Here is a 23,949-nt window from a genome sequence, read left to right as displayed (position 1 = left end):
GGCGCGGGCTCAGTCGACACACTTCAGATCCCATTCGCAGGGGCGCTAAGCCGAACGGCCGGCGCCGCGTACGCCCGCCCCGCCCAGAAGGCAGCTGCTTGCGTCGCGCGGAAACTGAGGCGCCGTGCGAACACAGTGAATGCCGCCCCCCAGGTCAGATATTGGTCCGCCTTTGACATGAACCTCTCAAACTGGGCCACCTTTACGCCCTCCACCCATAGTTCCTCTTCGTGGATGGTCGGTGGGCCAGCCTGACCTCCTGGCGGCCCGAACACGACGTGTTCCTCCCTCATCTCCATCAGCACATGTGCCAGCTTTTCATCTGCAATAGATGACCAAAGTCTAAGCAAAACAAAACACACAGGGAGACAGCGGGAGAGAGAGTGGAACAGAGAGAGCGGGAGAGAGGGAGAGAGAGAGCGGGAGAGAGAGATAGAGAGAGAAAGAGCGGAAGAGAGAGATAGAGAGAGAGCGGGAGAGAGAGAGAGCGGAAGAGAGAGCAGAAGAGAAAGAGAGAGAGGGAAAGAGAGAGAGAGAGAGAGAGAGAGGGAGAGAGAGAGCGAGAGCGAAAGAGAGCGAGAGAGAGCGAAAGAGAGCGAGAGAGCTAAAGAGAGCGAGAGAGAGCGGAAGAGCGGAAGAGAGCGAGAGAGAGGAAGAGAGAGAGAGAGAGAGAGCGAGAGAGAGCGGAAGAGAGCGGAAGAGAGCGGAAGAGAGAGCGAGAGAGAGCGGAAGAGAGCGAGAGAGAGAGGGGGGGCGGGAGAGAGAGAGAGAGAAAGAGAGCGGGAGAGAGAGAGGGGTAGGGAGGTAGAGAGAGAGAGAGAGGGAGAGAGAGGGGGGAGAGGGAGGTAGAGAGAGAGAGGGAGAGAGAGGGGGAGAGGGAGAGAGGGGGGGAGGGAGAGAAAGAGAGAGAGAGAGAGAGAGAGAGAGAGAGAGAGAGAGAGAGAGAGAGAGAGAGAGAGAGAGAGAGAGAGAGAGAGAGAGAGAGAGAGAGAGAGAGAGAGAGAGAGAGAGAGAGAGAGAGAGATAGAGAGAGAGAGAGAGAGAGAGAGGAAAAGAGCGGGACGAGGTGGTTTACGACTCCCCTGCAGCTGAACCCCCCTCCTGAGTGCCGTAGAGACAAGCGGTAAGCAGGTTTCGAAAGATCTTAAAAAATATGTTTGGTTGTACTGTGTACATCGGTCATTTTTCGGTCAGATCAAAGAGGTCATCAGAAGTCAGAAGTCAGCAGATCAGAAGTCTGTGCCACAGTTGCATGTGACCTCTTTAATCACTTACGTCACTCTCTATCCGCGTTCTATTCGGAATTTCTATTAGATGCATTTGATTCATATTTTGGTGCATCTGAAACTTTGGCATCAAATTACCTTCGTGGAATTTAATCATTCGTTCTGTGTTGACAAGAAAAACACAATGATGTTGGAATAAAGTTAGTATTTTTTTCGATCCAAAGCTATTGCAGGAAATCGTTGGTGACTTCAGATGACCCCGATGGACCTATACCAAATAACATGAGTGATGCATTTCAACGACAGGGACCTATGACATTTTTTTGCTTGATGAGTGTTTCGGATGACAATTAGAAAGGCACTTAAATCGAGAAAGTGCAATTGATCATCCCCCTCAACTGCAAGACAGAGTACGCCAAGCTAACGCCACTTTCTTTAGTCAACATGGGTTCAGTCAAAGTTCCTCACTTACCCAGAGTGTCACAGAAGGCGACTCCGTTCAACATGGATTTGAGCGCCATCCTCGCTTCCTCCAACTCCTCTTCCCAGGTCCTGTTTACCCCACGCACCCTTGCGGGTTCTTCCCAGATCTGGAACAGAGTTTTGGTATAAGCTAAAACTACTGAGTGCTTCAGTGCTCCGTTTTAAATGCGTGATTCACTAGTAAATGACCAAGAACTTAACCAAAACTCAATTCAAATCCAAGAAACTTTGACATTTTAATCTAACAATGTATTGATATGAACGATGGCCCTACTTAGTCTGATTATTTAACCCCGAGTAAATTACGATTTTTTTGCAATGGTAAATAAATGATAATGATTAGGGTTTAGGGCACGGCGACTACAAGTGCAATGGTGAATAAAGCTTTGCTGGAACCTCAAGAGCAGGATATAATAGTCAGGCTTGAAAACAAAATCAAAGTATAACAATTAGTCGCTTAAAAAGAAAAACGTTTGTTTCCGAGAAGAACGGTCTCCAGATTCTGTAGATTCGTTTCGTGAACTAACCTCCACTTCATTGAAGAGGGCGGGATAGACGCGTTTGAGAGCCGCCAGTCCGATTTTTCTTTTGATTACCAGCTGACGGCGGTCGGCGAAGGTCTTGTCCATTGCCTCCTTCAGCTGCCAAGCAACACACATAATTGTATCACAAAACAGACGAAAATTACGTAGCCGCAAATGGCGTATGGAAGCACGCTTTGGCGTTCCTATTTGGTGACCCTAGATCAATTTATTTAGAAGTTAACCCTCGCACTGCCGGGGGAGGGGGTATGTACCTATGTGCCACCGCGCGCCCCAAAATTTGACATACCTGTTCCGACATCAATTTTGCACATTTTGTGCGGAAATAAACACGATATCACCAGAAGTCAGGTCACCAGGTCAGGTCAAGCCCGGCTGTAGAAACCGCACAAGTCGCAAGCGAGACTGGCGGGCCACTTCGAGTCTCGCAGGCCCAAGAGGCTCAGCGTCCCGAAAACACGTCACGTTCCGCCGACCGTGGGGATATTGTCATTTGCTTTTGCTATTTGTCGGAACAGATAGATAATGGAATATGATAACCTCAGTTTTACGTAATAAGCAGTCGGCGGGCCATTATAGGCTGGCGGGCAACAAACCACTTTCTAGAGCCGGGAGGTCAAGTGACTATGACAAAAGGCAAATTTTAAACTTTGCAACCCCACCAGTTGTTGACTTAGGATCCTGATACTCTCATTATAAGTCAATGGGAGAAATTTCGGATGCATTTGAATTACATTATTTCCAATAGATACGCTCATAGTCATGTCCAATAAGCTGATCATTGACCATTCAAGCGAAATTTTGCACCAGCGGCCCTCTAAGAAGCGTCAAAGGTCACGTGACGCTTAGAGGAAAACGTCGGACTTTGCTTGCTATCGCTACGCATAGGTATGATATGGTTTGCGCATAATTGGCCAGTTCGAATAGTGAAGGTTTGATGAGATGATGAGATGAGAGATGATTTATTTGAGCATCCATATTTACACTTGTCGAAACATTACGATTGGCGTAGAAGCGCTATGGCGCTTAAAACGAGACGCCGCTCGAAACACGTAGAAAGCAGACAATAACACTTCTAATCGAACACTACTAATCACTACTGATCTTAATCAAAATGTCAATATTAACATAGCGAAGTCGACCCTGCCTTGGCCGAAGCGCCTGTCCCCGCCCCTACTCGCGCCATTGCTGTGTATTCCGAAATGGAAGTGCTGCTCCTAGTTCTAGCAGGCAAATCTCCGCGTTTTGAGTATATAGCTCTGGACGGCCATGGCGGTGTCATGGCGGGTAGCCTTCATAACTCGCGAAGGCCCATTTAGCAGTGTTTCTATTTTCTTTTTCCGAGGAATGTTTTGAAAGTTCTCACTGAGAATTTCAGTTAACCTTTCGAACAATTCTTCTCGTTCTGTGCGAAAGAGTGGACAGATTAGGAGGAAATGCTCGCTGTTTTCTGTAGCAGCACCACAACTGCACTTGGCTGAATCACTTTTCCCTAATTTGAATCTGTGGTCTTTAAGATCTGATGAATTAAGCCTGAGTCGGGTGTGAAGCCGGTTTCCAATTTTGGAACCTGTGCTTAGGTAGGAGCTACAGGGCCTCGTCTAACATGTTAACTGGGGGGGGCAATTGCCTCCCCAGTCGAGCGGATTGCCCCCCCAGTGACCAGCATTTGCCCCCCCCCCCCCAGTCAAAACGTGAACTTCTAACAAAATTACCTTCTCTGCAATAGGTACGTTTTTGTTAGGAGTCTTACGTGGATTTCACGGAAATATCATACAATTATTTGTTCAATAGGTAACTGTTCACGGCTACGGAAAAAACAGAGTTTTGTGATTTTCAGAGCTGAGAGCGCCAAGAAGTAAATTGTCAGTTGGCAGCTGGCCAGTGACCCAGCTTTGCCTGTCCCGTAGCTCAGCTGGTAGAACATTGGACTCCCGGTAGTGAGAGCCCGGGTTCGAGACGTTCCGGCGCTCGTTATTTGAGACTCCTGATGGGGATGGTCTGCGGTTGGTGGGAGCAGCCGCAGCCAGTTGAAGTCGAGTGGGGCAGGCCGTGTCCGGCTCTGAAGGGCACGTTAAACTTTGGCATCTAAATTCTCCCGTTATTCGGAATTGCGCGATCGGACGGTAGGGGTCGGGGTCTACGCAACAAGCTCTGCACTTAGCGTGGGCTCCGGCTCTGTCAATCCGTCCATTCACACATTCGAGCTAAATTTATAAAAAAAACTCGTGTCTGCCCCCCTCCCCCACACTCAATCAAACGCCCAACACAGATAAGTATGTTTGTCACTGTTTGGTGGGGCAATGTGAGGGGGTAGCACACTAATGTTAACCCTCGCATGTGTGCGGTGTTCGCCAGCGTCTAACGTGTAGGGGAGGGGTCGGTTGGACCCCCCCCTGCCGTTTGCCCCTGATCGAGCTAGACCTTCGCGGAAAAAACGAGCGTGTTGCCCGTGACGAGGGGAAGACGATAATAGCCAATTTTAAGGTCCTGGGTCATTGGTTGACCTTCAAGGTCAGGTCAATGACCCAAAGGTCGGGAAATTCGGGACCTGCTAGAACTATTGTGAAACTGTTGTTTTTCGGGGTGGTGATCACTATTTCATGTTAGTTTTGATCACAGATGATGTCTTCATGCATTTAGGCCAGGTCGGGTCAGGTCAGTCATAGGTGGAGAATTGTGCTCAGCCGGGGGTGCTCGGGCGCAGCAAATCCACCACCGCCTAGCGATGACCTTGACCCGCGCCACCTGCTGCGGCTCCAAAGCCAGGCCGGCGTGGAATTAGGAGAGCTCGAGCACCCCCAGTCCGTCAGGTCAGGTCAACAAGTAGGCGTCCTACTGGCTATCAATAGTAGGTGTTAACTATAACTGACGGCGTCGTAACATGTTACGAAGGCACTAAAACTACTTCATAAATGTTCAAATGGATGCTAAATTCGAAATCAGCCCCAAAAACTACACTAGAAACATGTAAAACTCGAAAAAAGTGAACCAAGTTCATCAAAGGTCAATGACCTTGCCCTGACCTTCACGTGACCTTGACACCAACTGTAATGCATGGGAAGAACAGCATTTCACATGTTTGGACGTTTACAATCACAAAAAGACTGGAAACAAGCGGACAATGTGAGCTGACACGCTAAATCGCGATTCCGGCCAAACATGGTCTCGAGAAATAGGCCACAGGTCAAAAGTCGTTTTGGGTCAGGGCCATGAAATTTTTTAGAGTGGGTGTAAAATTGATCAGCTCGAGGGTGCTGAAAGTTTGGTCGCGGTCAACCGCTTTTTGCGCGAGTTTTTTGCGAAAACCCATGGGGGGTCCATCCGATCCCCCTCCCCGTCCCTACACATGGCTCGGATTGCCTGTTTTTTTTTTTGTAAAAAAAAATCATGGTCTCAGGGCTGTGACGAAAAACAAGTGGCCTAAATCCGGTGAGAAAACAGGATTTGGGGGTACCCTAGGTTTGGCTCCTTCAGTCTCTGCCCCCCCAGTGAAAATTCCTTAGACGAGGCCCTGAGGAGCTAGGTGACATGTTTATACCGGCATATGCATACAGCCTCTTTTTGAAGAATTTTTGGCTGTGTTCGGCTCGTAAGTCGTTGGGTAGTTCGTTCCAGATTCTTGTTGTTGTTGGGATGATAGATCTCGCGTAGGAAGCTGAGCGGACTGCTGGGATGGTGCGTTGAGTGGACTGTGTGCATCGCAGATTTCTCTCTATCTCTAGGTTTCTCGTTTTGGGTATGATGTCTTTTATAAAGTCCGGAACACGATCATCTAATGCTATCTTGTGATAGAGTTGCACTTTGTGGGCGCGACGTCTGTCTACTAGTGAGGTCCAGCCCAGCTCTTTTCGGAGGCCCGCTGTAGACGTCCTTCGAGGTGTGTCAGTGATAAGGCGTGCTGCCCTGTTCTGTGCTTTCTCTAGTCGGGACTTGTCAAATGCTGTCAGATGGCAATCAAATATTGAGTCGCAGTAGTCGAGATGGGGCTGGACATACATTTGATAGATTTGAAGTAAGATTTGTCGTGGAAGTACAGATGCTATTGGGAAGAGAGGACTCATCGTGCGGTAAAATTTTGATAGGATGTTGTTGACGTGAGACTTGAATCTCAGATCAGTTGAGATTGTTACTCCAAGATGTTTGTGGGAATCGCGAATGGGAATTGGTGAACCGCCAAATTCCAGGCATGGAATGTGTGTTTTTTTTTGTTACTAAGCGTTTGTTGGACTGTTTTTGTAGCATTAAATGTTATTATCCAGTCGTCTCCATATAGCGTTTGATGCGATTTAAGTCGATTTGCAGTGATTTTTCAACTTCATGAAAATTATTAACATTGTGACTGGCATGTAAGGAGCTGTCATCCGCAAAAAATAGCATTTCATTGTTGGTAACGCTACTGAGCCCATTTAGATACATTATGGCCAGCAGTGGGCCTAGGATGGATCCCTGTGGCACTCCTGCGGATAACTCACGCTGGGTGGACGTAGTTTGGCCTAGCTGGACTACTTGTCTCCTGTCACTTAGATAAGAGTTTAGCCAATCAAGTTGTGCACCTCTTATACCAAATTCTTTATCACATTTTGCTAGCAGCCCCTCATGCCAAATCTTTTCGAAATATCTTGATATATCCAGGTAAATGATTGTGTAATCCTCACCCGAGTCTATGGCTCTATATAACCTGTGAGTTAGATAAGCAAGTTGGAGCTCTGTGTTGTGACCAGGGCGATAACCACTTTGTTTTTGTGTTAAGAGCGAATGACTGTGAATGTGCTCATATATCTGAGTGAACATAAGTTTTTCGAATATTTTCGATAGACACGGCAGTAAGCTTATTGGTCGATATGATGCAGCCTCAGATGGGGAGCCCTTCCCTTTAAAAATTGGTTTAACTGTGGCTTTCTTCCACTGAGTTGGGTACCTGCCTTTTTGGACTGATTTGTTTAAAATTCTGGATAGAGGCTCAGCAATGTAAGCCGCTGACATTTTGATTAGTTTCGCCGGTACGCCGTCGGAGCCGGTGGCTTTAGACGAATCCAGCCCATTGATGGTCTTCAAAACATCTCGAGGTGTAATGGGAGAAAACTGGAAGGTGTGCTGAGTGCTGTTATATGAAGATTTGTATTCGCGTACGAGCTGTAAGTGTTTATCTGTAATGTTTATTTCTGTCTGGGAGCAAAAGTACGAATTGAGGGCCTCGGCCTTGCGGTGGTCGTCACTTACAAGATCATTTTCGACAATCAGAGGAGCCATAATGGAGTTTTGCTTGAACCCCGTAACGCTTTTCAGGATTTTGTGGTAGTTGTAAGGGGTTTTCTTGCTAGTGACAAGTAGATGTACTTTGTGTTGAATGGTTTCATTTTTGAGTTTTCTATTAAGGCTGGTTACAAGGTTGCGCTGAGATCGCCAGATCGACCAATCTCTTTCTGAGTTGTGACGTTGAGCAAGCTTGAATAACCGGTCTCGTTTACGCATTTCGCGCCTCAGCTCTGCTGTTAGCCACGGTTTGTGATTGCGGATCTTTACGGTTTTCTTTGGTATGTGAGCTACTGCAGTATGCAAGATGGCTTCTGTTAACATTTCAATTGCATCATCGGTGTCGGCATTTGTTATGGCGCTCCAGTCTATGTTTCTCAGTGTATTAATGAAACCGTCAACGTTGGTATTTGAGTAGTCCCAGCGGGTTGTTGTTACATGTCGGTCAGCGTCGATTTTCTGAAGGGACAAAGAAATAAGTAGAGGGAAATGGTCGATGTTTGAGAAAGCCGGTAAAACTCCTGAAGATTTAATTAGTTCGGTTCGGTCTACAAATATCAAATCTCTTAAGTTGTGGGTGTTCCCTTGTACGCGGGTTGCTGTGTTAATAATTTGAGTTAAGTTTGACGCTTCAGTGATATTTTTCAGTTTGTTTTCGAAAGTGGTGATGGGGGAGTGGTTGGGTGAATTACTAGGCAGCCAGCAGTTTCCAGCATTAAAATCGCCAACGAGGACCAGAAGATCGGGACTATGCTGTTTAGCTTCAAGGACACAGTCAGACAAGTAATCTAGGAATTGAGATTGTCGGTCGCTAGTGGTGTTCGGTGGAAGATAAACTGAGCAGAGCAGCAGCGTCGTTTTGTGGAATTTGATTTTCACCCATAGGGTTTCAAAGAGCTCACACTCAAGATGTGATATTTGCGAAAAAGGTAGTGTGTCTCTGACATATACTGCAACTCCTCCGCCCATCCTTGTCCTGTTTTTTAGTAATGGTGCATGAAAACCTTTCAGAGAGTAAAGACTGGAATGTATAGTGGTGTCAAGTTTTGTTTCAGATAGTGCTAGTATGCTAATATCGTTAATGTCAACGTAGCTTTGAAGCTCCTGTAGCCTTTCGTTGGCAGTGATGGAGTTGATATTAATTGCGGAGATGTTAACACCATCGCTTCGGAGCGTACTAGTCGCTGGTGGCATTGTGGGCACGGGGAAGGCGCTTCGACTGGCGGCGGGTGGCGAGAGAACAGTTTACATAAAACAATGTGTAATGTGGGCTATGGCTTAACTTTTGGCAAGATGACACTGATTTTGAGAGATGAGCAAGTACATCCGCATACTTTTGTCTCTATGCGTCGAGAAAGCGGAGATGATAGACATTGATAGCTCCGAAACGTTAAAGCAAATAAAAAAATGACATACGACGACTGGGCACAGCTATCGTTAACTCGTGCATCGTTGTCAGGTGGGAAATCATATCACACTGAGCACAAGACAATATATGATGGGCAATATGCAATATACACAAGGTCATGAAAAGTGATTTGGTTATGTTTAACACTGGACGCATGTACGGCCGGCGCTGTACGAACCGGCACCGGAAACCCAGCCCCAGCCGGGAGGGCGGGGGGTGGCGGGTGCCGGCCCGTCTGGGAGATGGGGTGTCACTACTCACAGCGTAGGCCCGGCTCGCCTAACGGTCACCGCTCGGGAATCGTTCCCTGTCGACACGCCCACTGTCAGAGACGGCGGGGCGAGCAGCTGATTGATGAGGTGTTGCCTGAGTCCGAGTATTTGCGCAGCTGCGCAGACCGTCCTTATAATGCCTTCGATGGTCGGCTGGTTAGCTCAGTGGCGGGGGACGTCCCCTCAGTCGGTTTCACGTTAGAGTGACTTCTAGAAGTCTAGATATACGCTAAATGGTGTTTTAGTGGTCAAAATGAGTTTATTTGAGTTCACATGGGTCAAATAAGGTCACTTTGGGTCAGGTCAGGTCAGGTCACGATAGGTCATGCCAGGTCACAGGAGTAGCTTAGGTAACGATAGGTCACCCCAGGTCACGATAGGTCACGATAGGTCACGAAAGGTCACCCCAGGTCACGATAGGTCAGGTCATGTCACGATAGGTCACCCCAGGTCACGATAGGTTAGATCAGGTCACGATAGGTCATGCCAGGTCACAGGGGCTGCTTAGGTCACAACAGGTCACCCCAGGTCACGATAGGTCAGGTCAGGTCACCATAGGTCATGCCAGGTCACGATGGGTCAGGTCAGGTCTCCGGTCAACTCGGATCATGCAAGGTCACAGGGGTCGCTTAGGTCACAATAGGTCACCCCAGGTCACGGGTCGCGATGGGTCAGGCCAGGTCACAGGTCACCTAAGGTCACGATAGGTAAATGCAGGTCAAACTGGTCACATTAGGTTGGGGCAGGTCAATTAGGTCACGATGGGCCATTACAACTTTTGAACACACAACTATTCACACTGCCCTAACCACATCAAATCTGACGCTTTGTGAAAAACCCGAGCTCACCAGTGTTCTGCCAGCCATTTCAATTTGAAATCAATTCAGAAAGCTTGATGTATTCCAGAAAAGGTGCATTCAACATTGATCAGCAATAAATCTGGATATCGTTTGTCCCATTCGAAGACAATGTTATTAAATGAACTTGAAAAAATGAGGCCAAATTGCTTTCATTGTATTGTAAAAACACCCAGCTAATCATTGCCTATCAAATTGTATATACATTCTATAGAATAGATGACGTCACTGGAAGAAGAAAATCCAGCACCTGATTGGCTGCCGGCGGCTGCACAACGTTACGTGACGTCACCGGACGGTCACTGGACGTCGCCTTTTTGCAATATGCTTTTTCGCTTCGCTACCACCACACAATGCCGCCAGTTATATGAGCAAATAAATTGTTTTCCGGTGTAGCATACGCCCAATGGGTCACTTTAAACTTGATCAAATAATAAAACGATAATTATAAACCACCCTTCAGCTCCTAATCGCACAAAAATATTGAAATCCCTCTCTCATCCCCCCAGCGCGTCGCTCGCCATGGTCGCCGGCGGAACAGCGCAGTCTTACCAATCAATTTATAAGTAATTCCACCAACCAATCTAGGAAAAAACTATCCCACAGCATTCACAACACTCACTTTTACGTCGTCGATTACTTTTCAGGTCACTTGCACTTGATTTTCCATTTATTTGCGAATTTGCAAAATCGCTTACCTTACGCTGGATTCGCCGGCCGAGATCAACTGAGAGAATGGTGGCCGGTGGAGTAGTCAATCACCACATCAACATTGTGCCAACACTGAAACCAACCTCACCTTCTCCGCAAATCAACTCGAAATGCAAAAATCAGTGCAATACAATTAAATTAAATCAATCCACATTTTCCAACGAAACAACGACGCGCCGCGCGGCCACTCCGCCAATATATAAAATGGCGTCGACGAGCGTCATAAATGACCCCTGGAAAAATAGTTGGTAACACTCGGGCCGGAAAAAACACTCGCATTATGATCACACTTTAGGAGATGAGCTCTGCAAGTGTTTCGAGTGTGAACGGAACTTACGTAGGGTGTGCACATGGTGTAACTTCCGTAGCTGAGTGTTGCCACTGAGTGTTAACCCTCGCATGTGTAGGGGGGGGGGGGTCGGATGGACCCCCCCATGGTTTTTCGCGAATAACTCGCGTAAAAAGCGGCCGATCGCGACGAAACTTTCAGTACCCTCGCATTGATCAATTTTACACCTACCCTGAAAATTTCATGACCCTGACCCAAATGACCTTTGACCTGTGACCTCTTTTCCGAGACCATGTTTGGCCGGAATCGCGATTCGGCGTACGTCGGCTCGCATTAGCCGTGCGTTTGCAAGCTTTTCGTGGTTTCAACCGTTCAAACATGTGATTTGCTGTTGCTCCCATGCATTAGGGTGGGTGTCAAGGTCACCTGAAGGTCAGGTCAGGTCATTGACCTTTGGTGACCTCGGGTGACCTCGGCTCACTTTTTCGAGTTTTACATGTTTCTAGGCTAGTTTTTGGAGCTGAATTCGAATTTAGCAACCATTTGAACATTTACGAAGTAGTTTTGGTGCCTTCGTAACATGTTACGAAGCTGTCAGAGGCGGTTGACACGTACTACGAATACCCGTCACGACGCCTACTGGTTGACCTGACCTGACCTGACCCGACCTGGTCTAAATGCTTAAATACATCATCTCTGATCAAAACTAACACGATATTCGTGATCAGCACCCCGAAAAACCCCTTAGCAGCCACACTTTACGACTTTCTAATAGGTCCCGATTTTCCCGACTTTGGGTCATTGACCTGACCTGGAAGGTCAACCAATGACCTAGGACCTTAAAATTGGGTATCATCGGCTTCCTCTCGTCACGGGCAACACGCTCGTTTTTTCCGCGAAGCTCTAGCTCGATCAGGGGCCAAACGGCAAGGGGGGGGGGGGTCCAACCGACCCCCCCCCTACACATTAGAAGCTGGAAAACGCCGCACACATGCGAGGGTTAACTTGCTGCACTTCAGCGATGACCTTGAATGGCAGTGTTCGAAGTGTACAAAGACCTAGCAATCGAGTGTAACACTTTTATTAACCTCTGAAGTGGGTGCTGACTGCGTGTAGGTGGACATGATCGGGTGTTAATTTGCTATCAGTGCAACGTCTCTGTCACGGGGTGTTGACACCAAATGGAGGTGTTATCTATCCGTAGCGTCGGTTGGTCTGAGGTGGCTTTGGTGTTAATTGTCGGTGTTCATTTTGAACACCGAGTAATTGCAACATTCTTCGGCGTTACACCCCACAGTTACACAGTTGAGTTGTGTTACACCCTACCAAAACGCCTCTCATTGGTGCTTATTTTCGTGTCACCGGTACGCGAGTGTTAATTTATTTTCAGTGCACACACTGAAAACTTTTTTACACCCGGTCAGAGTGTTTACACCGCAGACGAGTGTCGATGATCTGTACCGTTTTTACACTTTGCTGCAGTGTTCGTCAGCACTCAAACCAGGGGTATATGAACACTTGCTTGAGGTGTTGCCCTCTTCAGTTACACTTCTGTTGTGTGTTACACTTAAGTTTTAGACTCTTCAATTTTCTATTAACGCCTTTTAAAGGTTTTACGCTTTTGTTACACACCTATCCACCGGGTGCTTTCTACACTTGATCAGACTGTTAACACCTTAGACAAGTGTCGTTGATCTGTACCGTTTTTAACACTCTGCTATGGTGTTCGCCAACACTCGAGGAGAAGGTACCTGAACACCTGTTTTACGTGTAATGCTCCAGATTTACTCCCTCCCTGAATGTTACACTTTCTTTGCAGCCCACCCAATCGGTGTGTAGCTCCCATTGCACACTCGCAAGAAGTGTTAACTATCTACATGTCACTTCTATTACTGCCATTTTTACGCCGCTACTGCGACTGTCACGAACCCCATTGCATGCTGTGTCACATTTAACGATTATCAGAGCATACAAAAGTCCCACACCATACAACGCATTGCAATGATGATGATGATGCTAATGCTGCCGGCGACTACGACGACGGTAATAATGATGAGTGTGAAGTCAACGCTAGCGGAAGCCAAGGCAACGAAAAGAGCGAAGACATTACAGGTATGTATTACACAAGTACCGGCGTCTCTGGCATGTCTCTGAACTTAATAACGCTTGAAATCCTCCCCGCGCGGTGAAACCCGGGCGCAGTGTCGGTCCGTCGCTACCGTCACGTCTTCCACCGAACGGTAACGACTGAGCCCACCCCACACTGATTAATGGCGTACTCATCAGCTGAGGCGGTCGGGCAGGGCGTGGGAGTAGTCAAGTAGTCTTGGGGCGTGGTGCCAAACCCGCCCAATCCTATTCATCCTGCTAGAACCTGTCCAGCGTCTACTCAAAGGCGTCTACCCGAGCGTCTACTCCAAGACCTTGGGCATTCGCTTAATCAGGAACGGCGAAGGCTTGCGGGTGTCCGTTGCGAGGAGACGGACACAGCCTATGAAAGCTGCGTTTTCCACAGCGCGGAATGCCAGCCGCTGGGCGAACACCGTAAAGGCGCACGCCCAGGTCAGATATTGGTCGGCGCGTTTCTTCAACACATTGAAGCGGACGGCTTCCACCCCCTCTATAAACAGTGCGTCTTCGTACACGCAGGGGTGCGTGCGAGAGTACCCAAAGACGTTGTGCTTCTCACGAATTTCGAACAGAACATGGTCCAGCGCCTCCTCTGAAAGAAGTGGGAAACCGGTGACAGCGTTCCGCCTATAAACTAACCATCAACATTGTTTTTTTCTATTAGCAATATCGCCGGTTGCAAAATACCACGCCATGATGAATGTCATAATGGTCAAACGCCAGCATGCCAAGGCCCTAGAATTCCAGCACAATAAGGGTGTGCGTGCGTGCATGATAATAGAAACGAGCAAAAACATGTCACATTTTCAGATGTTCCTGTAGGGAGATAATATATATTGAAATTATCTTGTCTACGCGATAGAAATGAAAGTATGCATTAGCTTACCTTCATTTTCCGAGATCGGGGATCCGGCGCAGTTTTCGAGAAGACATCTCAGCCGCTCCGGGGCTGTCTCGAGTTCCTCCCGCCCGGAACGCCCAAGGCCTCGAATTCGCGCCAACTCGTTCCACAGCTGTGGAGCAACATACCTACTCGTATCAGGGGCGGATCCAAGGGGGGGGGGTCACATGGGTCATGGCCCCCCCCCCCTTGAGGCCCGGGGGCCCAAAGACCTTCCAGGGGCACCACCGGCCTATCAGGGGTATCACAGTCCTGACAGGGGCACCACAGGACCGCCAGGGGCACCACAGGCCTAGCAGGGACACCACGGGCCTGGTGCCCCTGGGCCCTGACAGGACTGTAACGCCCCTGACAAGCCTGAAGTGTCCCCGGCAGGCACGTGGTGCCCCTGACAGGCCTGAGGCGCCCCTGCAAGGCCGGTGGTGCCCCTGGCAGGCCTGTGGTGTCCATGGCAGGCCTGTGGTGCCCTTGGTAGGCCTCTGGTGCCCCTGACAGGCTTGTAATGCCCCTGGAAGGACTGTGGTGCCCCTGGGCCCTGACAAGCCTGAGGTGCCCCTGACAGGCCAGAGGTGCCCTTGCTAGGCCTGTGGTGCCCCTGGCAGGCCTCTGGTGCCCCTGACAGGCTTGCGGTGCCCTTGGAAGGACTGTGGTGTCCCTGGGCCCTGACAAGCCTGAGGTGCCCCTGACAGGCCCGTGGTGCCCTTGTTAGGCCTGTGGTGCCCCTGGCACGCCTCTGGTGCCCTTGCTAGGCCGCTGGTGCCCCTGGCAGGCCTCTGGTGCCCCTGCGCCCGGAGAGGACTGGTGCCCCTGAAAAGTCTGAAGTGCCCCTCGGCAGGCCCGTCGTGCCCCTGACAGGCCCAAGGTGCCCCTGCGAGGCCGGTGGTGCCCCTGGCAGACCTCTGGTGCCCCTGGCAGGTCTGTGGTGCCCCTGGCAGGTCTGTGGCGCCCCTGGCAGACCTGTGTTGACTGGTGCCCCTGCTAGGTCGCTGGTGCCCCTCACAGACCTGTGGTGCCCCTGGGCCTTGACAAGCCTGAGATGCCTGGCTATGACAGGCTCGTGGTGCCCCTGATAGACCAGTGGTGCCCTTGCTAGGCCTGTAGTGCCCCTGGCAGGCCTCTGGTGCCCCTGCTACCCCTGCTACCCCTGAGAGGACTATGGTGCCCCTGAAAAGCCTGAAGTGCCTCTCGACAGGCCCGTGGTGCCCCTGGGCCCTGACAGGCCCAAGTTACCCCTGCGAGGTCGATGGTGCTCCTGGCAGGCCTCTGGTGCCCCGGGCAGGTCTGTGGTGCCCCTGGCAGGCCTGTGTTGACTGGTGCCCCTGCTAGGCCGCTGGTGCCCCTCACAGGCCTGCGGTGCCCCTGGAAGGACTGTGGTGCCCCTGCCCCTAGGGGTGCTCATGGGCCCAACAGGCCCGTTGTGCCCCTGACAGGCCTGTCGTGTATACTTGCTAGACCTGTGGTGCCCCTGCTTCCTGGCAGGCCTGTGGTGCCCCTGGCGGGCCTGTGGCGCCCCTAAAAGGCCGTAGGTGCCCCTGACAGGTTTGTGGTGTCCCTGGAAGGACTTTGGTGCCCCTGACAAGCCTGAAGTGTTAAGGACAGACCCTTTAGACGCCAGGGTCAAGTTCGTCGGACTGACAACGATTTGCTTACCTGATAACGTTCCTGGTAAGTACTCATTACTCAGCGTCCACAACATATATACACATAGCACATTCATATATATACTTGCTTACAATTGGTAAATGTGGTTGTGGCTAAGAGGTAAGATACTGACTAAAAATAAAAAATAAAAATAAAAAACTGAAAATGGGGGCACCACCAAAATCAAGTGGACGAAATCCGTTGAGTTTTTAATTTTGGGTATAGGTAGGGGCACCACTTCGATTCATGACCCTCCCCTTGGAGTTTTCCTGGATCCGCCCCTGACTCGTATATAGGTACATTACTGACCGGGCCAATGAAACTGTCTCGCAACGAGTTTTGCCAAACTGGCGTAGGTTCGAGTGCAAAGCACGAGGTCCGGGGCCAAATTTTGGCCTGAGTACGGACAGGGCAGGAAACCCGGGCACTACAAAACCACTGCCACCACCCATAGGCTGGCTGATGGACGAGATTGTTGCCTAGCAACGGAGACCACGTGAGTTTGTCCAATACGAGCTCGAGTCCCGCCAGCAGTGTGTGACGTAGGTAGGCTGCTGTTATAACCGCAGAGTTCGTGCGGTCGCTACGAGCCAACCGCAGCGAAAGCGCGGCCGATTTGGGCGCGCCCCGCGCCGCTGTCACACGTGCGCCAAACAAGCTGAGCAATGTCCCTTTTGATTGTCGCTTAGCAGCGGAGACCACGGTCACGACGTACTTTTGGCGTACTTTTGTCTGCAGCCCCATCCGTTAGTTGCGTAGGTTTCATGAAAGTAATCTAGGGTTTCATTGCTCGACGCTAGTGACCTCTATATTAAACTTCATCAACGCGCTAGCGACATCTCGTAGGAGCCAAAAAGACTTGACATTATGCAGTGAATCATTCAAACTTTGCAAATCATTGGTAACTTTGCCGAGAACATAGGCGGCAGAACGGGGAGGGCACCGGGGCACCGTGCCCCCCTTTGATTTTGACATTTTTACATTAGCCCTATGGGCGTTGCATGGAAAGAATTTAGAATGGGACCATAAGTCGGCAGTGCCCCCCCCTTAATTGAAGGTGTTCCGCCGCTACTGGCCGAGAACGCCGATGTTCATTTCGCACCGGGCGTCGCTTCATCACAGGTGTTGGTAGGGCTCGAATGGCACAGTCAAATAGCACAGCCATTCTCCCTTAATAAGCACTTCCCCCTAGCCCTCGCCACCGAGAAGAGGGGGTTCGGGTGTCGGCCTCGACGTTTTTTATAGGTAAGTGCTCGGAAGGCGCTGGTATAGAGATGAAAGCTGGCGCACTTGAACAGACGGATCTTCACACCGACCTCATTATTAGGTCAGGTCAGGTTACTGACTTGTGGAACGTCGAAAGTGAACCTCTGCACGGCCCTAAAATGTCGCAATTTAGGCGAGGGGCGGGAGAATAGAGTCCATCTACCCTTCCCCTAAACGGCATCAGATGAAGAAAACCGATAGGTTCGGCGAGAATTAAAAATGCCCCAATTATTGCTGAGTCTAGGCAGTACCATGCCCACGATCACGACACCCATCTGTTCATATGTCCATCGCTGAATAGCGCGTGTCAGCCTGTGTCCGGCTGTTATTGCCTGCGGTTACAGGTGCGTCATCAACGTAACAAAGAAGTACGACGCTTGTGATATCTATCCTGAAGCACCATTAACTTTGACACCCGTAAAATGTACAGTAGAATAGCTAGTCATTGCCCACGTAGAACACATTTATGGTGACATTTATTTCCAGATAGTAAATTTAACGAGAAGGATAAGGCTATGGCCACTGCCCAGTAGCCTTATCCACATGGCCACATGCGAACAAAACAACGGCACACAACGAATCAACGCCAAAGATTAAAGGCTGTTTAAATCACGCCTGGCATGTGTTCAATTGCTATGTAAAGAGTTGTGCGATGTGCAGTATCAGTGCCAGCAGTGTGGCCAGTGAAGCCTCAATCTGAAGTCTGCGACGAGCGCCAGGCCTCCTGCTGGCAGGCCAGCGAGACGGGTTGCGAACCTTAGGGACCACAGCCCGGGTCGTCGAAACCGTCAGCCAGGGCGAGGATGGAAGATGAGCGAGCATATCGGCGCGATAGGCCTCAGTCCATAGGTGGAGAATTGTAAAAATCCACGTGGGTGTTGAATCAGTGGCGGTGTTGAATGCCTTGCCGATGGTGCATGTCGGTCGACTCCATAGCAGGGTGGGGTAAACCTCAAGTTAGCACGCCACGTCGTTAATGACAAATGAAAGGAATGGTCATTCAAATCAAATTGAGCTTGCACAGTGCACATGTGCCAAGGCTTCTTGCATGTCTAAAAAAAGCTGCTGGGCTGATTGCGGACTAATTGGTAAAGCACTACACCTACAGCTCGGTTAGAAAAGATGGTGTGCAAAAATCATCACGCCAACCTCGTTCATGGGAAGCAGACTTTCGATTACGATGGACTTCGTTCCGTATTCTGCAGTTGCGCTGTGTCTCTCCTTTGGCGACCAAACACTTCGTCATTCTGTGTTTTTTCAGATCGAAACGAAGCATGAATTGCAGATAGTGGGACATGGCAGGAAGTCCGACGGTTATAGTCGTCAGCAGTACGCCTCCCCACAATCAGCTCACTAAGCATGTGCTACTCGGCTTGCTCATTTCTCGCTACCGATCTACAAGAACTATTAAACTAAGAGACCCCATTTGTCGGCCCGACGTCCCACACCAGTCTCTATGGATCTTACGCAGGGTTCTGCTGGGCCACGTCAATCTTCGAAAGCCACATTTAACTAGGCTCATGGCCCCCACATTGGTCATAGAAGTCCTATCCTGGGACCCCTGAGGGCCCTACGGCCCACGTTGCCTGGGTCTCTCCGTCTCTGAGGTCCAGTCAGTCGTTTGAGACCTCATACGGCCGGCGACGGGCGAACCGTTCTCACCGGCCTCTAAGGCCTTATTCAGAGCCCAATTGTTCCGGAGTCGTTTTTTTTTTTTTTGTTGCAGCATTGGCCTCAGACAAAAGCATGCCGATCTCTAGCACTCTGAGGGCCGACAAAGGTCTCTCAGAAACTCCAGGGCGGCCTCTGTGCTGGACCAAGCTCGCGTGAGATGATCCCAAATAGGTCTTTGAACACGGAGCCCCACTGCACTGGGCCGGTGTGCACTGTGCACCTCAAAAGTATGTGTGCATAGGGCCCTCATAGAGGCAGTGGTGGCGGAGGAGAGGCGACGAAGAGGCTGTGCAGGTGCGCCTCCATTCAATGACTGGCCCTGGTTGCCCAGTCTAAGGCGTCGACGGTTTCTAAGGTTTCTAGCACTGGCTGATGAGTGACACCTTCATGTCGCCGAGTGTGTTGACCACCTGTTGCTGACTCGCTTGACGCTCCCAGGGAAGAGCCTGCGTCCGCTGTACTGCGCAGCTGGCCGTGCCCAGGACGCGGTAAACATCCTCCAGCGCTCTCACGCGGAAATGAAATGCCGGATCTGTGGACAGGCATGATCTATGTGAATGATGTGTAAGGGAAAGGGGTGTATGTGTGTGGGGAAGAGCATGAAATGTGAGCAAGAGAGTGAAAACAGCCGGGAGCCCAGTCAAAGCCTAGATAAATAAACAGACACAAATGCAAGTCGCAAACCTTCCTTGCCTACCTGTCCTGCAATTTAGCACGATTTTACACTGACATTTGTGAACATTGACGGGAAAAAGATTGTAATGAAAGTAAATGTAAACTAAATAAGGTGCAACGTAAATATATAGTTTCATCGTTATTCTAACCGATCAGGAGAATGAGTTCTCTGCGTAGATCTGCGATCTGCGCAGGCCGCGTCTCTTCTCCGAGCTTCTTTTCCTGGGTGTCGCGCAGAAGCTCCCGGTTGCGCCTGAAGACAGATAGCACCTCCCCGGCGTGAGGTGCCAATCGCGTGTCGGACCACGCTTCTGGTCGAAGGGGCAAACAGGTGGTGCAAGGTGCAAACTTCCTTGTTCAAGTGTAAAAAAATTTTCAGTGTGGCACATCATTCCAAAACTGTCACAATAATAAGGGAAAGAGAACCAATGTATTTTCTGAGCAAAGGTAGGCGGGTGGAGCCGTCGCTCAGACTCCTGACCTGCAGGCACAGGCTAGTGCTGGTTCAGCTTTTGGTGCATCTCACTCACCATCATGGGCACCTTCACTGGGTGGTGAACACACAACACATATCTTTCTATGAAGACGGCGGTTCTGTTCAGCTGTTTTGCGTGCTTCTGATGAAAGACGTTCATCGCCCAAACAAGGAGAAGCACACTTTCTATGACAGCTCAAACGAAAATCCATCGAATCTGCAGCCTTGGTTTAACAAAACAAATGCTCCTCCATGTCTCATCAACCCCTAGTTTGGGCATCTGCCTTCCCGTACAGGGCTTCGGCCACGAGCATCGGCATTTTTATTTTTAGCTGCGGCCTGCGCTCCAGCGGCAGCCTCTTAAAATCCGGCAGCAGGCTCAGCAGAAAGCACCTGTCACTGTCTCCTTCGTCCACCTCCTTGGTACCCTCGATCCAGAGCTCGTATACCGGTCCTCACAGCGGACGATGTGGGGGTAGAGTCCCATCGGATCCCTCGCCTGTGATTTGATGATGAAGGACCCTTGGTCTTCTTTCACCAGAGTACAGAGATTGTAGATGTCTACGAGAGAGGGAGAGAGAGAGAGAGAGAGAGAGAGAGAGAGAGAGAGAGAGAGAGAGAGAGAGAGAGAGAGAGAGAGAGAGAGAGAGAGAGAGAGAGAGAGAGAGAGAGAGAGAGAGAGGGGGATCGATGCTGGTCGAAAATAACAATCATGCTTGAATCGTCATTAATGATGCCTAATGGGACATATTACCTCATCACGATGGAACAGTAGCGAGAACTTGTCCTGCAGGACCTTAAGCCGAACCCCTTCAGTCACCAGCTGCCTCCGGTAGGCGAACGTTTTCTCCATGCAGAGCTTTTTCTTATCCGCCGTTGCATCAGCTGATTTCATTTTGTTGATCAAACGTTGCGTGAAGACGCCGTGTGGTGATTCCATACTGGCCGGCGGGAAGTAGGACGCCAACCCTTTCACTAACTTGAGCTTCTTGCTAGGGGGCAGCTGTAAAACAGAACAATAACAAATATCGTTACTACACCTAAGTGTTCCTTGTGAATTTAATAAGACTCACACGTTAACACGCTGTTCGATGGAGGGAAAAGTGATTCAGGGGCATGGAAATGTTGCAACCAATCACTGACTGACTGCAGGGCAGTAAGCTCAACTGCTAGACATCACCTTGCGGTGTTTTAAGTAGCAGGTACTACAGGGTATCTCAAAAGTTCGTTGACACATTTCTCATGCCAATAAAGCATATAAGAACCGGCCAAAAATCTAAGGTTTTGGTGTCTGTGTGTACACTAGACAAAAATGCATGCATTGACAACTGACTCGGAAGGTCGGAACTCGGAAACCAACCCTTTGCTGCATCTCCAAAGACGTGCTCCGAAGTGCTCAATAGTCATAACTGACCTCGTTAATGGCGATATCATACCGAAATGCTAAATAACGGCGCCGCTAGACTAGTACCGGGCTAGCTGGGACGGGGTCATTGAATGATAGTTGAGGTTGTAGGAATCTCGCCACTGTCTGCTGTCTCCCTCGCTCGTCTTCTACGTCTTGTGGTGGATCGGTGTCGATATTCTCTCCCAAAAAGTCATCCCTTCTTTCGGCGTTCAGCTGGTCAACTTCGATCTGACTTCGAAATTGTGCCTCCAGCTCAGCTTGTTCCGCTTCATCTTTGGCGATTTGCAGCTCACGTCGTCCTCTTACTTCATCTTCTTGGCGCTTCATCTCCAGTCGTTTTTCCAACTGTTTCACATGCAGAGCCTTTTTTCGCGCCGTGAGCTGAGCCTCAGCAGATGCGCCGGAGGCTGACGAGCGGGAGCTCACCCGAGACGACGCGCGGCGGGCTGGGCTGTGACCCAGCTGTGAGTCAGGGCGCGGCTGCTGCAGCGTCAAAGTCTTCATGGTTTCTTCCCTTTCTTTCGTCACAGGAACTCCGCCGACAGCGCCTTCACTTTGCGGTTTCCCTTCTTGTTTTTCCATTTTCATGGAAATCAGATGGAATAGTAACCTTTTGCTCATAACTAATGTAAGCCAAAAACAAATCCACTTACATTAGTTTTTGGCTTACATTAGTTATGAGCAAAAGGTTACTATTCCATCTGATTTCCATTATAATCATAATCATGCTCAAAAAAACGTTTCACACCATTCAATCATTTTCCATTTTCGATGAAGTTTCCTCCGCTTCTGATTTCTTCTGGCCTGATCCGGCCCGGAGGACCATTAAATGTCGCCGACCTTGTCGTGCCTCTGGTGGAGGCCGGGACATTTATTGTAGCGGAGGAAAAACGTAGATGAATTTTGATGAATGTATTGAAGAATTCCGGACGATAGATGATGATGAACGGTAGATGAGGGTGAAATTGAAGAACGCAGAGTAGACAGGTAGACCAGGAAACACACTAGCACTGTCGATGGTCACTGTTGTCCGCCGAGGCGGACACACCGGCGCCGCCGCGGACGGGGGCGCTGTCGGATTCTCTCGCAATACGCCGGCGCGCGTCGGGGCGCCGGCGAAATCGCGCACTGCCACCGAGAACTGCACTCGGTGGCGTTCAAAAGACGACTGCCCGCAGCGACTCGAGGAGCCGCCGCGGGCACAAAGAGAACAATTAGGTTGTACATCTAAAAGCACTCAGAAAGCGACACTGGAAACTGGTGAGAAAAGTCCGAAAGGCTCACGCAGCACGTTCGGTAAAAGGATACGGTGCGCGGCGAGCACGCTCAGCCGTCATCATGGGAAACGATAGCGCGAGTGACAAATTGAAGGCAATTAGAACATGAGACGAGAAACTAACACAATAGCTGGTCCAGGCTCACGGGGCACGACCAGTACTGCGATAGATCACGCGTGGCTGTCAAAGGTAAAACGAAAGAGAAGAACAACAGGGTAGTTCATTTCGTCGGTGACAGTGTGTGTTACACTCGTGTTAGTGACCTGCCTATATATAGTGACCAGTCTGCTGTTTACACCTTCGGGTAGTGTTAGGACGGCGCTTTGAGTGTAAAAATGCTTTCAGTGTGCTTTTGGTGGAACGCGGTCATCAACCATACACTGAAAACTTTTTTACACCCAACCAGAGTGTTAACACCACAGACAGGTGTCGATGCTCAGAGACCACACTGAGAAAAGAAAATGACTAGGGAGACCAAAAATGACTCGGGTCCTTTTTTGTATCCTCGCCTAGAGTCAAATTATAACTCATTTGATGCTGGAATGCAGAGTAAATTTGCAATGTATAAGAGAGTCTTAAAACACCAATGGGTGTCATGCGACTCTTCCACGAGTCACGCGACACGTTAATGAATCGGATTTTGACTCTATGATTCAGTGTGTGTTTTATGACGACACCCATGCTAGCCAATTGACTCTGCCCGCTCAACACCTGCGCCTCGAGTCAAGCGACACTAGGCCGTCGTGTACTATGAAACCGTGTTTGGCACTGGCAACGCCCATATATTGACTCCTGTGACGGGGGTAAAATTGCCATATTATCTAGCAATATCGTGATTTTTCCCGACAGCGAAACAAAATGGACATTGTCAACGTCGCAAACTGCGTGGCGGCTATATCGCTCCACTCTTCTAGTAAAACAAGCTGGTCCTTGTAGGAATGTATTAAAGGAACACGGTCGCCAGGTTGTCCTGCAGAACCTACCATGCACACAGCCATTTAAACACTTCAAAAACGTTGGAAAGTAACCCCGAAAAGGCAGACTCTGGGCCTAACCATCGTGCCAACCAGCGCTCTACACCTCATACGTGACGCAATGTCCGAATGCCAGTAGGCATGCCCCTTTGGTCCGGGCCTGCAACCTCACATAAACTTTAGCAGCCTCTTGTGCGCTTCAGCGACTATCGCGGGGACTTTTACTGGGTGATAGACACCCAGTGCATACCTCTCCACCAACACTACAGTCTTCTTGGCACCCTTGTCGTGCTTTTGATGGAAGATGGTCACACACCAGAGCAGCATCGGGATCGCTTCGCGCAAGTCCATTGGACGCGACAACGAGCTCTGCTTCGATGTACTACACGTAGAAGTTCTCCTCCCTCACAGCGATGTGCGGATGGGAGTCGGGATGCTCCCCAGACGCCTGTACGATCGACTCCACGTCCTTGCCGAGAATGGA

General features: G+C 49.8%; 1 protein-coding gene across 1 annotated transcript; it reads right to left on the bottom strand.

Annotated features, from left to right (window-relative positions):
- Positions 1–23: 23 nt before the first annotated feature.
- On the bottom strand, positions 24–10,968 carry LOC122386887. The gene is made up of 4 exons (XM_043376599.1): positions 10,844–10,968; positions 2,237–2,350; positions 1,699–1,816; positions 24–322 (listed from the first exon to the last, which is right to left on the bottom strand). Exons 2-4 carry the CDS (start codon positions 2,336–2,338, stop codon positions 24–26), a joined length of 519 nt encoding a protein of 172 aa, XP_043232534.1. The 5' UTR covers positions 2,339–2,350; positions 10,844–10,968.
- Positions 10,969–23,949: the final 12,981 nt, after the last annotated feature.

The sequence above is a fragment of the Amphibalanus amphitrite genome, unplaced genomic scaffold, assembly GCF_019059575.1.
Source record: "Amphibalanus amphitrite isolate SeventyFive unplaced genomic scaffold, NRLGWU_Aamphi_draft 000266F_arrow, whole genome shotgun sequence".
Lineage (NCBI taxonomy): Eukaryota > Metazoa > Arthropoda > Thecostraca > Balanomorpha > Balanidae > Amphibalanus > Amphibalanus amphitrite.
Note: the sequence above shows the minus strand (reverse complement) of the source record. Positions and strands in the feature narration are given on the sequence as shown.